General features: G+C 33.0%; 2 protein-coding genes across 2 annotated transcripts; both read left to right on the top strand.

The window, feature by feature from the left end:
• The first annotated feature begins 10,328 nt into the window (after positions 1 to 10,328).
• Positions 10,329 to 12,153, top strand: LOC143628231 (zinc finger CCCH domain-containing protein 39-like). The gene is made up of 2 exons (XM_077097873.1): positions 10,329 to 11,043; positions 11,904 to 12,153. The coding sequence occupies exons 1-2, from the start codon at positions 10,329 to 10,331 to the stop codon at positions 12,113 to 12,115; spliced, it is 927 nt and encodes a 308-aa protein (XP_076953988.1). The 3' UTR covers positions 12,116 to 12,153.
• Positions 12,154 to 15,649: 3,496 nt separating this feature from the next.
• LOC143628209 (uncharacterized protein At1g15400-like) lies at positions 15,650 to 15,952 on the top strand. Its single transcript, XM_077097855.1, has one exon. It carries the CDS (start codon positions 15,650 to 15,652, stop codon positions 15,950 to 15,952), a length of 303 nt encoding a protein of 100 aa, XP_076953970.1.
• Positions 15,953 to 20,168: the final 4,216 nt, after the last annotated feature.

The raw sequence follows: 20,168 nt of genomic DNA, 5'->3' as shown, positions 1-20,168 counted from the left end.
TTCAAGTCAAACTTCAATTCAAAAGCAACCTGCATATGCGTAGAAAATAATAGAGTTTGTCAACAACACATGTTGAGTGAGATGATCACCAATTTTGACACTAACAATAATATGTATGTAATATATGATAAATGTTAAATTCGCAACCATAGACATGCTAGTGTGCCATTAAACTGTTGCCATGCGAACGGGCATTGGTTACAATGACTGACTGAGGTTGTCGGTTTACCATCGCCAAGCGAATCGGGCTCAGGTTACTAAGATGGCGTATGATCATACTTTAAATGAGAATATGTTGGACCTCTCCGAATGCGATAAAGTAAACAATTAAACAAGCAGCAATTAGCATTTAATTGAAGTACACACAATAATTATGTTTGCGAGTTTGAGTATATATATGATATAAAAATATAATAAGTACGCATATGTCCCCAAAACGTTTTAAAAACAGTAAAATAGAGGGGAATGATCAAAATCACCTTAAACCGAAGGCAAGTGTATAATGATAATGATAAACGAGTTAATAATTAAGCGAGTTGTCCACTAATATGTCGAACGGAACAAACTAATTGAACCTGAAACTTTGAGATATGAAAATATAAGTACAAATGATCTCGTTGTCACTGGAATCATTCCAAACGGATGTATGAACGATTTCTTAGTTTACAACTTACCCGAAAAGTGAAAGAATCAACAGAAACGAGGAGTCAAAGGTCCACAAGTATGCAAAGTCAACCGATTATGAGTTTATCTTCAACAATAAATCAAAAACCGAGAAGTTCTATGATGATCAAAGAGAGGTGACGGCTGAGAGGGCTCTCTTAGGGTTAGAGTATAGTTGTGGCAGGTTAATATGATGTGTTTATATAGGGATTACGAAAACGAGCCAATTATGGTCATTATGCTTGTTTAAGAAACTAAATAAAAAATTAATGAGAAAATCGATGAAATAAACCAAAGATTTTGTGCTTGATCAGTAAGTTAAGAATATGGACATGTATTTTAGTTAGAATCCTTTTCTTGGACCTTAATTCACTCAACTTATGCCTAAAATAATCGATTTGCATACCAAAAACGAGTTAGGAAAGGTAATCAAGTGTGTAATATGTACAGACTTCCCACCACGCCGCGCGGCCACAAAAAGGCCTCCATCGCGCGGTGCTCCGGCCACCATAGGGTAGAAGTTTGATTTTTGATGATTTTGGCCCTTGTAGTTTGTTATTTGGCAAATATTGAATCTTTTATGCATAAAATAAGAAATGGACAACATGTAAAGTATGAAGGGCATAAAGTGAACATTAGAAACTTAAATATTTGATTTTTGATTAATAATAAAGATCTAAAATATTCCTGGGTCGGGTTAAACGTAGACGAATACGGGTTCAAAAAATCCGAGATGTTACATTTAAGATGGAGTGAAAATGAAAGTAATGATATTTGGTATGATAGAGAATTAAAGTACGAATACATGGCTGAAAATGGGAAAGAAAACGGAGTTGGAACGAAGGTTTTACGACGAAAACGGTATTTTGGCACTGTAGCCACCGTAGGCTACGGTCGGGCCTAACGGGGAAAGTCGACTTTTTTGGTTTTTCTTCTCTATTCAAGCCCGGTAAAGCATTAGAATGATCATTCTTCATATCTTGGTAACCAAGGACGATTTTGAAGCATTTTTCCACCATCCGAACACCTACCAATCATCATAATCATTCATATCATCATCCGTTCAACAATCAATGAAGCTATTCAAGATGCATATGCTAGGCTAAACCGTTCGTGACCATCTCCAGCGTAGGGTTGTGTTTGTAGTTATAGTTTATTGATTTAAACCTTCACCTTGGATTTGGATTTGATTAATCATTCGGTTAGTTAAATCTTTATGTATGTTTATGTGGTTGAACAGTTTTTCTTAATTGAATTCTTTGAAGTTTTATCAGTTAATTGATTTGTGGCTATCAACTTTTTTGATTTGGTTCTTAGAGTCATTGACCCGTTTATCTTTAAGCCTTAAGCCGATTGCAATTATAAAACTTTAAAACTGGTAATAAATTAGATTATTATTCATTCAAACCAATTGTTCAGAATAAGTTCCGACAATCCGTAAGGTCAAATTTAGTCTTTTGATTATTTATTTAAACAAAGTGATTTCCGAATAGGTTTAATTAATTTATCCAATCTGCTTCGCTACCTGAAACCTGAAGTTGGTTATTTTCCCCATAAGTGTTTACAAATTAAAGTTACTTGTTTTCCAAAGTCTTTCACAATTAAACCATTTTTAAAAGCTTGCTTGACACCGTTTGTTCGCCCTACTTTAATAATTAAAAGGTCATGAGCTTAATTAGCACTTTACACTGATTCCCTGTGGATTCGACATCTTACTTGCCCTTACTAGTAAAGGTATTTTATAAATGCTTTTTGATTAACCTTTCGACATCGATAATATTAGCCAAGCATTGAGTTTGCAAGGTTTTCTTAACTCACAAGAGTTTTTATTCTATATATACCCTATATATAAAAAAGAAGAAAACCCTATAGTTTAATAACTTTAATTTGGCTCAACTAGTAAACTCCCCCCCCCCCCCCCCCCCTAAAAAAATAAAAATTGGTTGCCCAAGTTCAAATCTTGCTTCACGCATTTATACTCTAATTTGTTGATTTCCATTTGTTTTTCATTTTCATTAATAGCTACTAGCTATGTCATGATCCTAATTCTTATTAACATAAAGTTAACAGTCATATTTTTTTTCTTTTTTATATTTAAAGAAAAAAGGCCATTTAATTAAAAACCAAAAAGGTAGGATAACCTTCACGGTTTGTTTAAATATTTAAATTAAATTGTTTTGATAATACACTTTTGTTTTGTTCATTGTTTCACAGTTATCGTCGTATAATTTACTTTATACTTACGATTTATTGAGTTTATAATTTATAGGTCCATTCCTTACTTGCCCTGAGTCCTCAAACTTCTAAAAATTCTCGAAGACGGCCCAGTTTGAAAGGAGGTGTGGAGCAATCGAGGAGTGACACGTATGATTTTTTTGTAGGGATTTATATAGATAGATATTAATTCAATTATGTAAACAAGGTTACATCCCATATTGCACACGGACGGAAAATATATAAAGCTTCATATATATATATATATGTAGGATTAAGTTCAGTTGAGAAGTGTTTTTTAGAGCGAGAAGTGAATTCAACCAATCAGATTTATTTCTTCTCTTTTATTGTTTATTTAATATCAAGGGCATAGTAGTAAAATGTGTATTTTTTTATATATGGTAAGATCTTGATTTCCATGAAGGTTACAAGTAACTGTTTTTTAATTTTTTTATTTATATTTTTCTTTCTTGAATTTGTATATTACTATTGTTTTCTTTTAACCATAATTTCATTTCTTCATCCAGATTTATTTCTTCAAATTTTGATTTTATATCTCAATCATCTTATATTATTATCTACCTAATTTCATTAAGTTTTACTTCGTTATATTGATGAATGAACATACGTATTTAGCTTCATTAAAATTACCTACATATAGTTAGCTTTATATGTTACACAATTTATCTTTTCCGTTTTGTATTTTTTTTTATTATTTCAAGAATTCGTAAGTAAGAAACTTTTTTTGTTGTTTTAAATTGTGTGTTTTTTGAATTTTTAATATATGATTAATTCGTTCGTCATGAAATTTTAAAACTTAACCAAACCTAGGAATATTTCGAGATTTATATCTAATGCGTAATACCGCATACACAGTACATGTACATAGATGAGCCTACACACGATAACATTCACACATACACAGTTCTAAATACTAAATACGCAGTAATATATGAACCTACATAGTACAAAGTAAATCTTTTTTCTTTACATGAAACTACATAAAATAAATAATGGATCATTCTAATAATCTACACTCGTAACATACACAATAAATAAATGAACCTACATACGATAAAATATATACATATACAAGTTGAAATATCACCTACACGGTACATATATGAACCTAGACGGTATAAAATAAACTTTTCTTTCACATTAAACTACATATAATAAATAACAGATCATGTTAATAACTTATACATTATATAAATGAACCTACACACGATAAAATTTACATGGTACATATATGAACCCACACAGTACAAAATATATATATTTGTATTTTTTACATTATACTACAAATAATAAAAAATGGACCATGCTAATAACCTATATTTATAAAAATGTTCACATACACATTCCTGAAACTATCTACACAGTACATATATATATAAATATACACATTACACAGCAAACTATTTTTTCATTAAACTACGTATATTAAATATCACGTCATATTAATAGCCTGCAATTGTAGAATTTCCACATACACATTCATGATACACATAATAGATGAATCTGCATATGTAATACATGAATCTATGTAGGTAATACATGATTATAGTATTTGACGTATATTAAAAAATATTATTGAAGTTAATATGGAATTTGAATAAAATGATATTTGTTTTAATATTAACTTGATTAAAATAAAAAATAATAATTAAAAACGTTTGTATGCAACTTTGAAAAAGTCAGCCATAATTACATATAAATACTATTAATTACTTAAGTTTCATCTTAAAATCTCTGCAAACAAAGACCAAGTTGCCATTTCTCATTAAATCTTAGTTATTAATCTCTTTCATCATTACAAATTTGCCACAACCAATACAATTCATTGATTACACATAATCTATGGCTTAAATTGATTTCTCGCACTTCTCACTGTAATTTCATTTCTCGCATGATCCATCCCCTATATATATATATATATAATCTAGCATTATTATTATTATTATAAGATATCACATTGTTATTTTAATTTAAAGAACCCAACATACAAAGACAAATAGAGAAAAATAACAACTTAAAAGATAATTTCAAGTTAGGCCTTATATTTCTAACTTATACCATGAAACAAAAAAGACATATTAGTTAAAACTTCATCATCTACTGAAGTCATATGTTGTAAACTATGATGCGTAAACATGTAAATGTTGTAACATAAGTTGTGTGTTATAAAAACTATTTTTATTGAAATTGTAAAACATTTAAGTACACAACATAAAAAATACAAAAAATATTAATATAACAAATAGATATAATTATAATTTTTATTAAATCGCGCGTTTAATAAAGCAACAATATAATCCAAACCTCTTGACTTAAACCACCATTTCAATCTAAACATCCAGTCCAAACGTTCAGAAACAATTTCTAAAATCCAAAAAAAATAAAATTACAAAGTCTCAATTTAAAAAAATAACAATTAAAACAATTAATTCTCTTTATTACTCAATAAACGATTATTACAATAATTTATTTTGAAACTTTCTTCAACTTAGGAGTTAATGTTTACAATTAGTGTTCAAAATTAACATGTGAAAATTATATAAATGAACAATTGATAAGTTGAAAGCCTATGTGGGCATGCTAGTTGAATGTCACGTGAAAACCTTGTATTGCTATAATAGTATAGTAAGATAGGATTATTATAAGGTATTACATTATTATTTAACTAATATTTTAAAGCAATATATGTTTTACACATGGCCTTAAAATATGTTATCCACATAGGATGCCAACTAATGAATTTTTATTTATACATATTCCACCTAATTAACTAATTTTTTTAATTATCAACACTTCAATTTAATACATATTTTTGTTAAATCATATAACAATTAATGCATTTATTAATATTTAATATTTATTAATTATTTCAATCTTAAAATTATGTTATTAGCACTTTCTAATTACCTCAAGTTAGTATAAGAAATAATAGCTGTTTTCAACAGTTTGATCAATTTGCTGAATTTATTTTATAGAGGTATTACGGGTTTTCGAGTCAAAAGTGTATAGTCTAATATTAAAGCAAGATGTTTTTTTCACATGGCATCATTCTAAAGTTTCTACATAGGATGTCACATAGATGCCATGTGAGTAGCTTCCTATTTTATCATCTTTTCTTCTAAACATAATATGCGACACGAACCCTTTTAGTTATGCTATAACCCATAACTCAGTTTTTTATTGTTTTTTAACCACCCGTGTATCACATGGGCTATATCCTAATTTTTATTAAAAGAACCCAACATACAAAGACAATAGAGAAAAATAACAATTTAAAACATAATTCTAAGTTATGCCACATGTTTCTAACTTATACCATGAAACACAAAACACATATTAGTAAAAGCTTCACTATCCACTGAAGTCATATGTTGTAAACTATAAAGCGTAAATATGTATCTGTTGTAATATAAGTTGTGTGTTATAAAAACTATTTTTATTGAAATTATAAAGCATTTAAGTATACAATGAAAACAATTAATTGTTTTTATTACTTAATAAATGATGATTATAACAATTTATTTTGAAACTTTCTTCAACTTAGGAGTTAATATTTACAATTAGTGTTCAAATTAACATATGAAAATTATATAAATGGAAAATTGATTAGTTGGAATCCTATATGGGTATGCTAGTTGAATGTCATGTGAATACCTTTTATTGCTTTAATAGTATAGTAACATAAAATAAGATATAGTAATTCATTAATACCATCTATTTGTCAATATTTAAATATTCATATTTTTAATTTTTTATTATTTATAACGTACAGTTGTTTTAATTTTATAATTATGAATGAATTAATTTGTTATTTTCTAAACTAATTAATTCAATTATTTAAATATGTTAATTCATTAATATTATTTATTTGTCAACCTTTAAAAATTATATTTTTAATTCCTTACTATTAATAACGTACAGCTACTTATAATTTTAATGACTATAAATGAAAAAATACATTATTTCTTAAACTAACTAATCTCTTTTTATTTATATTAAACAGTTAATTACTTAAAATCATTAAGTTAATTTTGTTGAATTTAACATCGTATACACCCAATATTTACATTACATTATTTTTTTTAACTCTAGTTTTCACAAATTTTGTGTATTAGAAACAATATACATAATATTTAAAAACCTTTAATTTTCACATTTTTATTCAATACATATACATAAATCTAGAATATGTTTCTTATCTCATAATATTTCCATACCTTAGGTATTCAAATGATGTTTATGTTTACTGAGAAAACCATAAATTGAGGAAATTATTGTTTGGATATCATAAAGGTGAAAATGGCTCCAGCTTTTTAAATATACAGCCTCCACGTGTATTGTGCTATATTTATCTTTATAGTATTTTAATTAATAATAATTTTTTATATGTTATAGTTTTATTGTTTATATGCTTTGTTTTTCAAAAGACCCGTGTAGTCTCAAAAGAATACAATAGATAATATCAATTAACTATGTAATTGTTTATATTTAAAAAACTGTAAATGTGCGATGACTTTGCATTAACACTGTATGATAAGTATATTGTTAAATTTGTATTGTAATTATTTTTATTAAATATTTTATTTTAATTAATTATTTATGTAGTATATGGGTCTCAAGCTAGTGTATGTTGGAACCTGCAAATAACTGATGTGTTAGAGGCCAAACAATTGATCATGAGAAATCGATTATTCTTCACTATTGAAAATAAATAATAAAGATTGCTTCCTAAAGACGATTTAGAAGAACTAATTAATGTTATAATACAACTAATCTTGAAGTATTGCTTATGGCAAATGATTGATATTGAAAAATTAGGGCATTAAAGTAACAACTAATGTAGTTGTTTAATACTTAAGCTTGCTTTGTATTTTATAGTAGTTTTTGTTTAAGTTAGTTGTTTAGTTGTTTGTACGCACTTTTCAATGTGATGTAGTGATAGGAAATGTGAGTTTTTTAATGGAGACCTAAATGCAATCCTCACTTACAATATTTTGGAGAGGGGCATGGGTGGCTCAAGAAAGGAAGACTGATCTTTGTGATCTCTAGTTCGATACTGAGGGGGTCTGGGTTTTACTACCAGTGGGCTTTCGGACAGGTGAGTTTTTCCCAGAATTGGAGTTAACTTGGAGGCGCTTAAGGGCTAAGTACAACTGGGTTGGGGCAGCTGGCGGTGGCCTTTTGCCATTAGGTCTCCCCGTACGGAGTGTCTATATATTCTATGTTTGTTGGCTATTAAAAAAACTATTTGTTTCGAGCCGGGGGTCTCACCGGAAGCAGCCTCTCTATCCCTATGGGGTAGAGGTAAGGCTGCCTACATCTTACCCTCCTCAGACCCTACCATAGCTTTGCTATTGGTGGGATATACTGAGTACGATGATGATGATGATGATTTGTTTGTAAGGATTTCTATTAGATGTCGCTTTCAACCTTTAACTCTCCTGCTCTTTCATTTTGTATAAATGATTAAGAGAGTCTCTTAATTATTACTGTAATTTCACACGCATCTAAGAAGTACCACATAGTACAATCAGAGAAGATGAACTAAGAATGAGGCGAAGTAATCTATACTTATAATAACGTATCTTGAATTATACCATAGTTACCAAAGATTTAGGCCTATGGATATACGATTACAATAGATTAGAGGTTGATATGCAAGCCAAATGATAACATAAATGACACGAGTTCATACTTCCTAAACTGTAATCTCCATATTACATTACATGGAATCCGTAATATGATACTTTGTTCTATTCGGTTTAAATTTTAAACGATTCGGTTTTGGTTTTAGGTAGTCAAAAACCGTAACTAGGTTATATAGTAGGTATCAGATTAATCTACAAATGGAGACAAAAATGAGAAGGATTTATAGCAAAAAAAAAAAAAAAACCCTAAAAAAATAAAATTATAACTGAAATTTTAATAAAAAACAAAAAATGTAAAAACATAAAAATGTTTCCATCGTCTCCCTCATTCTCAAAAACAAAAAAAAAAGTAGCCACAATGTCGAGTGAAAAATATCATTGTGTTTTTTTGTTTATCATTGTGTTTTATGTTTATTTCGTTATTGATTGTGTATTTTTTTTTCTTGATATTGTGTTATATTTTGTTCGACATTATGTTATATTTTGCGATCTGTTGTATCTTTTTTTGTTTATCATTGTGTTGTTTGTTAATTTCCGGCATTGTGTCTTTTTTATCGTCATCGTGTCTTTTCGTCGGCTTTTTTTTTTGAACGGGAATGATGGGAAAACATTTTGGTTTTTTAAAGTTGTTTATTTATATATTAAGTTATGACTTTTTATGAAAAGTTTTTATATAATCACAAATTTTTCTTATACTTTTTATTTTTGTATTCATTTGTCTTTTAACTTTACCCAATATTTGCTAACTTCTTGCACGAAACATAGGATAATTCTTTAACTATCCATATTTAAATTTAAATAAAATTATTAAGATAAGTAATTAATGAATATCCCCATGATTATTGCTTAGCCGTTTGAAAGAAGATTTTAGGGTTTAGTCCCCCCTAAAACCTCCAATTCCATTGCAGTCAGTCATCTTCTAGATCAAACTCACATGGATATCACATTCCATTCCATTCCATTCCTTTTATGTAAAAATCATTAATGCATAGATACACACAGATTGCATATAATTTTCCTTAATTACATTTACTTTTTTATCATTAAGGTGTACATAATAAATACAGACATACATACCTCTTAATCTTTCTCTCTAATCCTAATCCATCTAGGGTTTCAACATTTTTTTATCCTGCCGCCGATTATTCTTCTCAACTCACCAGCAAAGTTACTTGATTTTTGCACAGGTTAGATTTTATTTTTTTACATCATTTTTTGTGGGTTTTTTATTTTACTCCAAATTATGATCCATTTAGTCTTGAATTTTAATTTTTTTTATTCATTTGCCTATGAAGGATCTTTGATCATCATCTCATTATCAGTTTTTGCTTTTTTTGGCAAAAAAATTTCAGGGTTTATGATTTTAAGCCCAAATTTATAATCTTGAAACTTTTGGATTCACAAAACTCTGAAGATAATTTGATGCATTTGATGAGTTTTATTTGATATAAAAATGAAATCTTGGAGTTTTTAAACTTTCTTAATTATTGTACTTTAAATGTTACTCTGTTTCTTGATTATTGTACTGTTAATGTCACTCTTGTTTCTTGTCTTTATTATCTGCATGCAGCATTTGCTTGTACTGATTCTGATTAAAATTCTTAAAAAATATTAATTTCAGCCCAAAGTTAGTATGATGTGAGGAGTAAAGGTTTAATTTTTAGCAATGTACACCATGTAATTAACTCACATTGTGTGTGGCTGTTGTACTGCTGTTGATGTCTCTAACTGAATTTTGACCCAAATTTTTGTAATTATTGACCAGATTCAGATTCTTTGACAATGATTCAACGTCCTTTTAACAGTGGAAATAATGGTGAGGGTGAATTCTTTTCTCAACAAAGTGATTCAAACTCCAAGTTTGAAGTCAACATGAACCCTGCAAATTCAACATCTTTCCGCACCGGTCAAAGATCCAGCCACTCAAACATCCCTGTGAATAGAGGAACCACTCACATATTCTACAAGACTAGAATGTGCCAGAAGTTTCTAGAAGGAAACTGTCGTATCGGCGACAGCTGCACGTTCGCTCACGGCCCTAGTGATCTGCGTGAGCCGCCGCCAAATTGGCAAGAACTTGTGAAAGATAATAATAACAATAATAATAATAATGGTAATAATAATAGAGGTGGGAACTGGAATGATGATCAGAAAATAATTCACCGAATGCGGATATGTAGAAAGTTTTATAACGGGGACGAATGCCCGTATGGAGACAAGTGTAATTTTCTCCATGAAAGTCCTGCGAAGTTCAAGGTTGAAGCAGGAATGGATGGCGGAAGAGCAAGAGAGAGTTCTGTGATCAACATTCAGACTGCTGTTGACTATGGTAAAAGTAAAACCGAGGCCAGTCAAGATGCTTTTACCACTGTCAAGACTGATCAAGATGGCTCGCGAGTGAAGACGAATTTTTGGAAAACTCAGATTTGTGGCAAATGGGAAACTACTGGCCATTGCATATTTGCAGATAAATGTCACTTTGCTCATGGGCTTGCAGGTATAAATTCATTCAATTTGTGATATATGTGATAAATAATGAAAAGTACCCTTGTGAAATATCATGCATACCCTTGAAAATAGTTAAAATGTCATATTGACCTATTTGACTATTTCATTTTTAAGGGTATATTAGATATTTTTAGTTTTATTTGGGTATATGATATTTTGCAAGATTGTAAGTATATATATACGAAATCACCTTTAGTTATATTAGCTTAAACGAACGGTTACATATTTACATGTTAATAAAGTCCAACGTATATTTTCTTGGTTTAATAAAACAGATAAATCTCACAATTTTTAAGAAAATATCGTTGACAGGTAGAAGCGAAAATTTCAAATTAAAAATGCGTAAATATGATATTTTTGATTTTGTGAGAAATAAGGGTAAAGCTTTCATCTATTGACTTGTTTTATTGAAATGGATAAATATGATAGCTTAACTAGTTTTTATGGGTATATATATATATGATATTTTAAGTTTGAGTTGGTATATATGATAGATATTTCACAAGTTTGTAAGAGTAGTAATGACAAATTCTGCAGTATTGCAGGAGTGTTTTTGTAGTTTATAAAGATGGGAACTTGATAGTTAACTTTCACTATATTTTCAGGTCCACATAAGAGTTTTCTTGTAATAAAGCAAGGAGCTTTTGGTCTTTCTTGATATAAAGATGAGAGCTTTTGGTCTTTTTTGATATAAAGATGTGAAAATACAATTATTTCTTGATATTTGAACAATTTTTCTTATTTTTGTTCATGTTAGAACACAACACGCATGCACTAGTACACATAATGCAATTGCACATTATGATGCATCTTTGTAAGCGTCAATAACAGTATACTTATTTTTGTCAGAGCTACACAATCCGGCTGGACATGCTAGCGGTTCTGTTGCCGCCCCAATGGTCAACTGTCCCACCACCGAACCATTGGCTACTGGTTCAGCAGCCACTGCGGTTCCTGTTGTACGGAAAGGTATTGGAAAAGGGTTCTTGAAATTAGCAAATAGGAAGCTGAGCGGCATCTATGGAGACTGGATCGGTGATGATGAGGATGATTTGAGTTAAGTAGAGTTAAAAAGCGATTGGAGCTAAAATAGTTTGATCTTTTTAGATATTGGATTTTATATGTTTTTTGGTTCTTATTCCAAATAAAACTCTTTTGCATGTTGTTTTCCATTGGTTCTTGAATATTTTAGATAATTTTCTGCATGAATGAGTTTGATTATGTGTGTGTTCGTATTGCTAATTTCACCATCATCTCTATCACCAAAGATCTACCAAATCGAACAAACTGTGTAACCCTAAAATGACCCGGTGAAATTATCCTCAATGATTATAGTGTTGTCCGTTTTTAGGATCCTTGTTACAAGGAAAGTTCAACATGTAATTCAAGTAACAAATATATAAAACTTCACCGGACATATATGTTAATACATATGCCTGATTCCTTAACAATATGTAGCTATCATCTTGTGTTCTTGGCACGCGATCAGGTGTAGGTGGATCGATATCTCAAGGAGTAGAACAAAATTTAAATTTGAGCCTTTTTTTTTCATTAAATGCCAATTAGTTATCAACCGTCCTACAATAACTATTTTCAGAAAATATATTAGGACCGTTTTGAGAAATCTTCAAAATAAATTGAATATTTTTGTTAAAAGGGTTTACTAACGGTTTAAAGGTTTAATCGCAAATAATCACAATCAAAATATATTACACGGGTCGTGTGCATTCATTTGACACAAGTCATGTGTGGTTCGAAAAGGAAACCTTTGATAGTAGGATACATTTGACGTGCCGTCTCAATAACCTATGTGCTGTGTTGTGTTATGTTGACATGCTTTATGTGCTTTTCACAATATATATATATTATATGCTACAATTAAAGTCATGCAACTCTCAAATGTGTCATATAAGTCATGTAGAAGGTAAAAAAAACATGGGTTTTATAGTTCTTTATCTGGAAATTTGACTTTCCAACTAAAAACAATATACCTTGTTTGATTGTTTATGAATCCAACTAGGAGCACGTAGACACATATTTTAAAGCTTATATGCTTATGACGTATGATGGAAATACATCAAAACAAAAATAGACGATGGACATGACCACAACATGAGTTACACCAATAAAAATAGAGTGTGTTACAAGATAAACTTAACTGATGCCAATAAAAATAGAGTGTATTACAAGACGTAATCAGGAGTGTGACTATGTTTCAAACTTACAAGATAACCTTAAAATTAACAACTTAAAAACTTACAAGATAAGCTTAAAGTAGCAATCACACATCATACTCCGAGGGTTAGTACATGTCAATACGGCTAGTCACATTCTAGAAGCATCATTCGACCAAGACAATGACAACAAATGAACAAATTGTCCGTTGTTTTCGACTTTTCTTGGTCCTTCACCCAGGTCAATGATGATAGCTAGTGTGCATTCTCTCATTAAATTCCTTGTTATACATGGGTAATGCCCGTGTTCGATATTTATGCACGATTTAATGTCACGTGCTTTATGATGACACAGCAAATATAACATGACTATACAATAAAGATAGCCATATGAGTTGAATTATGTGTAAAGAATAAGTGGAACAATGATACACTAGATCGAGATAATTAATGTTAGAAAGATGATACGATTAAGACGATACTGAAAAAGAAAAATATGGTAATTCCTCCATGCATAATGAATAGCATGATAGACATGACTTTTAAGGGCTTAAAACACTATGCCGAACTTGCTACTCTTGGTGTGGCTATGATAATATATTTATGAAAGGAATGATATGCCGAAGCAAATGATTTTATTAACTCAAATAACTAACACTTGCTAATGTCCAATTCCTACTTGGTCTATGTATATGTTGTGGAGGTTCGAGAAGAAGATTTATGATTTAATTAATCCCACAGTGTCAATATATTTCATGGCTTAGCAACGTTAGATGTTTCCGTTTGTATGCATTTGGGCTCATAGCTTATGGTTAAATGCTTCCCGTTTTTGTTTTTATTTATCTGGCCTTTGAAATCTAACCGCGTTTTTCTTAATAATTTTGGTTGGTTAGTTGAAGAGTATAGTTAATAGGAGACAAACCATTTGAAAATTGAATAACAACAAATTTGGTATCCTTTCTTCAAGGCCGACTATTCCATTGGAATTTCGAAGAAAATTTGACCACTAACTAACTTAATTAATTGTTTTAATGGCTGGTCAAGCCCCCAAAGCTTACCACATGACACATTTTTAAGTTTAACGCCATTTCAGAACAGATCTCATGCTTTCTTTGTATAAATAAATATAAACCATTAACAAATTCAATATTATTTATGACTTATACTTTACTTCTACATTCACATGAGTTTTTATATTTTAACCGTTTTGACCGTTGGTATTAACTTATTTATTTTAATATTAATAATAAAACATGGCATGACAACCAGGACTATTTTGATAACCAATAACTATGATATCGATTGATATGGGCCAGATACGCACGTAGGAATCGATGAGCATGGAAGAGCAAGAACAAATAATAGTTGTGTTTAATAAAAGAAAATAATCAACTTCAAATTTCAAATCAAAAGTACTTATATGAGTGTTTCAACATTAGTGATCAAGATAAAAACTGAAAAGATAAAACACTAAAGAATCAACAACTTAAGCAAATGAAACGCTATAAGTAAGAACATTTAAATTCAAATTCTGGTGACAAGTCTTCACTCCTAACTTCATGCAACCGGATAGGTGAGCGGATCCGATTCTAGAGCTGGATTGAGTTCGTGACCTGACCATAAGTATCTGCACCAATTCCCCTCACTAAAATGGCAAGCGTTCGAATCCTGCAATGTGCATATTAGGTAATTTAGTTAATATGATATAAATTAGACATCGGTATATCAGAAAAATGTACAATTAGTTATACACCCATCTTATCATATCAACCATATCTTGTGTATCGACATATAGATCTGCTATATGGATGTTTAATCATGATAATTCCTTTTATACGACCGCTTAATGTATGATGATTCACTTTATACGGCCTTGTATACGAGCGTAAATACCCAGAAATAATATTAATAAAATATATGAAGATAGAGATTAGATTAGTAACCATAACTAGTTCTTTGAGAATTACATTGTCCAACCCAAACATTTAACATGAATTACTTTTGAATGGCCTGTGCCCCACACATTCAAGCATGGACACCTATGCCAAAATCCAATCAACGGTCCAAATTAGCCTGTGCAGATGGGCCCACCCTTCAAACTTAAACAGAGTGTTGAATATATTGGCATTCCTCCTTTGACTTCGTCTCCCTGCCACACAACGAACTTTCAACCGACCTCCATCTTTTAAATAAAATAAATTTACAAACTTTACACAACATAATAATAATAATAATAATAATAATAATAATAATAATAATAAAACCCCTTAAATGCCACCATTGCATTACCATTACATAAACTGAAAGTGAACTCAAGAGTTAGGACAATCTTGTAATTTCATCACCAATCCACTGGATTCCATCTTTCCACCATTACATATACCCTCTCACAAACCCATTTTTAGAGAGAGAAAGCTAGAGATGGAGGCTTTACCAAGGTCAGAAATATCATTTAGAAGATCAGGCTCTTCTGGGCTTGTTTGGGACGATAAGCTGCTGTCAGGAGAGCTTAAACCAACAAAGCCTAAGGATGAAGATGACAAGGACAAAACTCATGAGCCACAAAGATCAGAGCCAAGACCTATCAAATCTGTTGAAGTTGAAGCCACTACTGACCCTCCATCTCCGAAGGTCTCTGGCTGTTGTGCCATGTTTGGGAAGCCTGTTAAATCCAACAAGAACACACCCAACAAGCATAAGCCTAAACCCACCCATAAATCTTGAATCTTGAATCTGCATGTGGGTGAGTTTGATTCCATCTTGTTGTTTGTTGGGTGCTTGTGGGTCAATCTTTGTTGTCTTTTTCTTTTTTTATACTTTTGGGTTTAGTTTCATGGGATACATCTCTATATGCATTCAAAGATATTGGGGCATGGGAAAGTCTAGTTTTGTGTTCTTGGGATGGTGTCTTATGTAGGATTATAGTTTCTTGTGTTCTTTCTTCATGTAATTTAATTGTTTGTGTATACAATTCTTTCTTCTCTCCAATTTATGAGTGTGTCTTGTATAGAGAATCCCCAATTTTATCTTCATGCATTGAGGGTTGTACCTTGGAATGAATCACAATCACAAAGATTGGTATTATGAGTTGTGTTGAAAGAATTGTGTGTGGATGAATCATCAAGATCTTTACTTTTTCATACTTCACTTTGTGGGTGTGTCAAAACTCTAAGGCTGAGGGGTGTGGGGGGCGCGAGAGGGGGCGTGAGTGGGGGCGCCAGCCAATAATATTGTGACGTGTGGCAGAGAGAGAAACTTGATAAGATGGGTGTTGGTAGTGGTGATAGCGCCCCGGGCCATGGTGTGGAGGGGCGCGAGAGGGGGCGCGAGCGGTTTATTTTTTTATTTTTTTATAAATGTATTAAAAAAACGTATTATTAAAAAAACAAGAAATTATTTAAAAAAACACACATTTTTTTGAAAATTCATATAATAAAAAAAACATACTAAAAATTAAACAAACAATAATATTTAATAATAAAACTAATCTAATACAAGATCCTCTGGTCGCCTCGCCCACAAATGTTCAACCAACTCATGTCGAAGATCCCCGTGTATCTCACGGCTCTTGATATTTGCTATGTTATGAAGTTTTTGTTGATCACTGATTGTGGACGGTTGTGGCGGAATGTCACCTTGGTAGTTTTGGCATATAGCTTTGCCCTCGTCTTCTAACGTCATGTTGTGTAGGATAAGACACGTGTAGACGACGTCCATTATCCTCTCCCGAGTCCAATAACGTATCGGGTTCGCCAGAACATAATATTGTTTTTTTATAGCTCCAAAAGCTCTTTCAATATCTTTTCTAGCAGACTCTTGCTTCTTCGTAAAATACTTCCGTTTGTCGGCGACTGGATCTGTAAAAGCTTGAACTAACACAGCCCATTCGTTGTAAATACCATCGACCAGATAGTACCCGTACTTGAAGAGTTCTTCATTTGCAACAAAAGATTGAGGTGGTTCAACCCCGTCGATAAGGTCGTTGATCAAATGTGACTGATCGATAACATTAAGGTCGTTATTTGACCCAGCAACACCAAAAAAAGCATGCCAAAACCAAAGATCCTGTGACACCGCCGCCTCAAGTATGAGGGTCGGCCCTTCATGATCACCACGGTGGAACTGACCTCGCCAGGCAGTTGGACACATAGCCCATCCAACATGCGTACAATCAATGCTACCTAGCATCCCAGGAAAACCATGTTTTTCCTCGTGCACCTCATATATGCGTTGGATGTCATACGTTGTAGGTTTACGCAGATATCTCCGAGCGTAAGTCGATATGACTCCTACGTACAATATATATTAAAAAATTTAATAAATATTTAATAAAAAGTAAAATTAATGTTTTTTACCTTGGCAGAAAAAATAAAGGGATTCACGTGCAACCCTTTTCGACATCTGTAAATACTCGTCCAAAGCGTCCGACGAGATGCCGTACGCTAGTTGACGGATAGCAGCCGTGCATTTTTTAAGAGGGGTAAAACCGGGAAGACCCCTAGCATCCTCCCTTTGTTGGAAAAAGGGATACCGTGCCTCTAAATCACTCGCTATACGCGTGAACAATTGCCTGCTCATTCGAAAAGTTTGAAAGAAATGGGTAATATATAGGAAGTGTTGTATAAAGAAATGGGTAAGTTTGGTGTTTTTTGAAGTTGTGTTAAAGTGTTGTATAAAATGGGTAATATATAGTAGTAGAAAAATTTTTTTTTTTTAAAAATTAAGAGCCAACGGCTCATTTTATCTTTCAAACGGCTATTTTCACCACCCCCCATGCCCCTCACGCTCATCATGTCCCGCGAACCCCCTGGCGCCTGCCTCTTTTTCCGCGCTCGCGCCCCTCTCGCGCCCCTCTCGCGCCTCGGTGGTGTGGTGCTCGCGCCCCGGGGCGCGAGTGGTTGTCCTCTTGCGCCCTTTCTCACGCTCCACACCCCTCAGCCTAAGCTCAAAAGATTTGATGTGCAAAGAATCCCTAAGTACTATCTTTATGCATTAAAGGGTGTAAAAAACCAATCTTGAATGTCTCCAAGAAATACCTTGATGTAAAGGTTGTACCTTGATGCATTGAAGGATTGTACTTTAACGCAATATGGAGTTGTACCTTACAATGAAATCAGTGGCAATTACAAGATAGGCATCTTCTTGTTCTTGGTATATTTTCTTGACAAAAACCAATCATGGTACAGCTTTTTGTGCACAAGGTACAGTTTTTTGTTGCATATTGTTGTTATTTTGATAAAAGACAATAGAGGTTTCAAAGGAGATGGCTCCTTTGGAAAAAATTATTATTTAAATGACAATTGCATGTGATGTGATGGTGGCGTGGTTAATTTATATTTTTCTAAGGCTGAGGGGTGTGGAGCGCTAGGAAGGGCGCAAGAGGCCAGACGATCGCGCCCCGGGGCGCGAGCACCACACCACCGAGGCGCGATAGGGGCGCGAGAGGGGCGCGAGAGCGGAAAACGATGCAGGCGCCAGGGGGCTCGCGGGAGCTGTTGCGCGTGAGGGTGCTTGGGGAATGGTGAAAGAGCCGTTGGAGGCTTAAATGTGAATAAAAAAAAAAAATTTTTTTCCTCTATATATATCACATATATCCACACCCAAAACCATTCTCACATACCACACCCAAAACCAATATCACATACCACACCCAAAACCCGAAATCACCCCATATTCCAAACCTTTTTTTAAAAACATGGCTGGAAATTGGTACCCAAACCTAGAATCAGATTACAGTTACGACGATTTATGGTCGGCACCGGACCAACCGATGTTTTATTCGGGGTCGCAACAACCATCCGGCTTTCAACCATCCAACATACAACCGTCTCCTAACTTTGTAGTTCCGGAGACACAAGAACCAGAACCAGAAGGTGAAGCTGCGGGACAAAGAAGACGCGTCCACCGGAAAAAACAAGTTGCAACGGACGGGTCGGGTTCGGCTTCGACCGGAAGGGCGAAACGGAAAATCACTCCGTGGTCATCGGATGAGAAGGAAGCCCTGTGTCGGGCTTGGATAGCCACTTCTGAGGATCGGCGTTGCGGTAATTGTTTTAACGTTTTTAAAAATGATTTTTAATAAAAAAGTTAAATAAAAAAGTTAAATGACATACAAATTTATTATGCATTTTGCAGCGGACTACCAAAAGAGCAAGGTCTTTTGGACAAAGGTTAGGGAGACGTTTTCATTCGCTCGTTGGGAGTACAGAGCGGAACGCCGATATGATTTCGGGTCGGTGGACCGAAATCAGAAAATTTGTCGGCTTGTTTACTAATCTGTTCAACAGGAACGCCGGTCGTATGAGACCAAGTGGCAGTGACGATTTGGCGGTCTATAATTTCACTGTCGAAGAGTGGAGACAGGAGTGCCTGCGGAGGTATGGGACGGTGAAGACGTGGGACGATGTAAAGGTGTGGGAGAGGTTGAGAAGGTGTTCCAAGTGGGTTGAGCTAGTGGCGCCGGACCTTGATGCGGAAGTAGGGCCGAAACGGACTAAAACTAGTTCGTCTGGAGCGTACAGCACTTCCGCCGGGTCGGATTGCCGGGTTGGATTCGACCTAAACGTTGCGGGGGAGGAAACGTCTTCACCGCCGAGGAGGCGGCCATTGGGAAGGGACGCCAGGGGGAAAAAACCGGCTGAGGGGGAAGCCGTAAACATCAACGATCTTGTTGAATCCCTCAATAAATTCAACAAAACCATGGAGGTGGTCTCTATTGACAAAAAGGAAAAAAAAAGAATGAGAGATTTGGACTTCCTTGCAAGAGACTTCAGCCACCTAAATCCGGTCGACCAAATGCTGATGGAAAAACAAAAGGAACGTATCCGGAAGAGGTTGATCGAAGAAGACGAAGCCGAATAATAAGAATAATGTTTTTCTTTAGTACTTTAATTTTTTTTTATATATTAATGTGTTTTTTTAATTAATGTGTGTTTTTTAA

Source organism: Bidens hawaiensis, unplaced genomic scaffold (genome assembly GCF_021521415.1).
Source record: "Bidens hawaiensis isolate Kalapana, Puna unplaced genomic scaffold, B.hawaiensis_p1.1 tig00004839_1, whole genome shotgun sequence".
Lineage (NCBI taxonomy): Eukaryota > Viridiplantae > Streptophyta > Magnoliopsida > Asterales > Asteraceae > Bidens > Bidens hawaiensis.
Note: the sequence above shows the minus strand (reverse complement) of the source record. Positions and strands in the feature narration are given on the sequence as shown.

What these genes read in the sequence shown, in the direction of transcription:
- LOC143628231 (XM_077097873.1), top strand. Translation starts at nt 10,329, where the DNA reads ATGATTCAACGTCCTTTTAACAGTGGAAATAATGGTGAGGGTGAATTC. An exon ending in CTTTGCTCATGGGCTTGCAG is followed by an intron (nt 11,044 to 11,903) that starts GTATAAATTCAT and finishes TATTTTTGTCAG; the next exon opens with AGCTACACAATCCGGCTGGA.
- LOC143628209 (XM_077097855.1), top strand. Translation starts at nt 15,650, where the DNA reads ATGGAGGCTTTACCAAGGTCAGAAATATCATTTAGAAGATCAGGCTCT.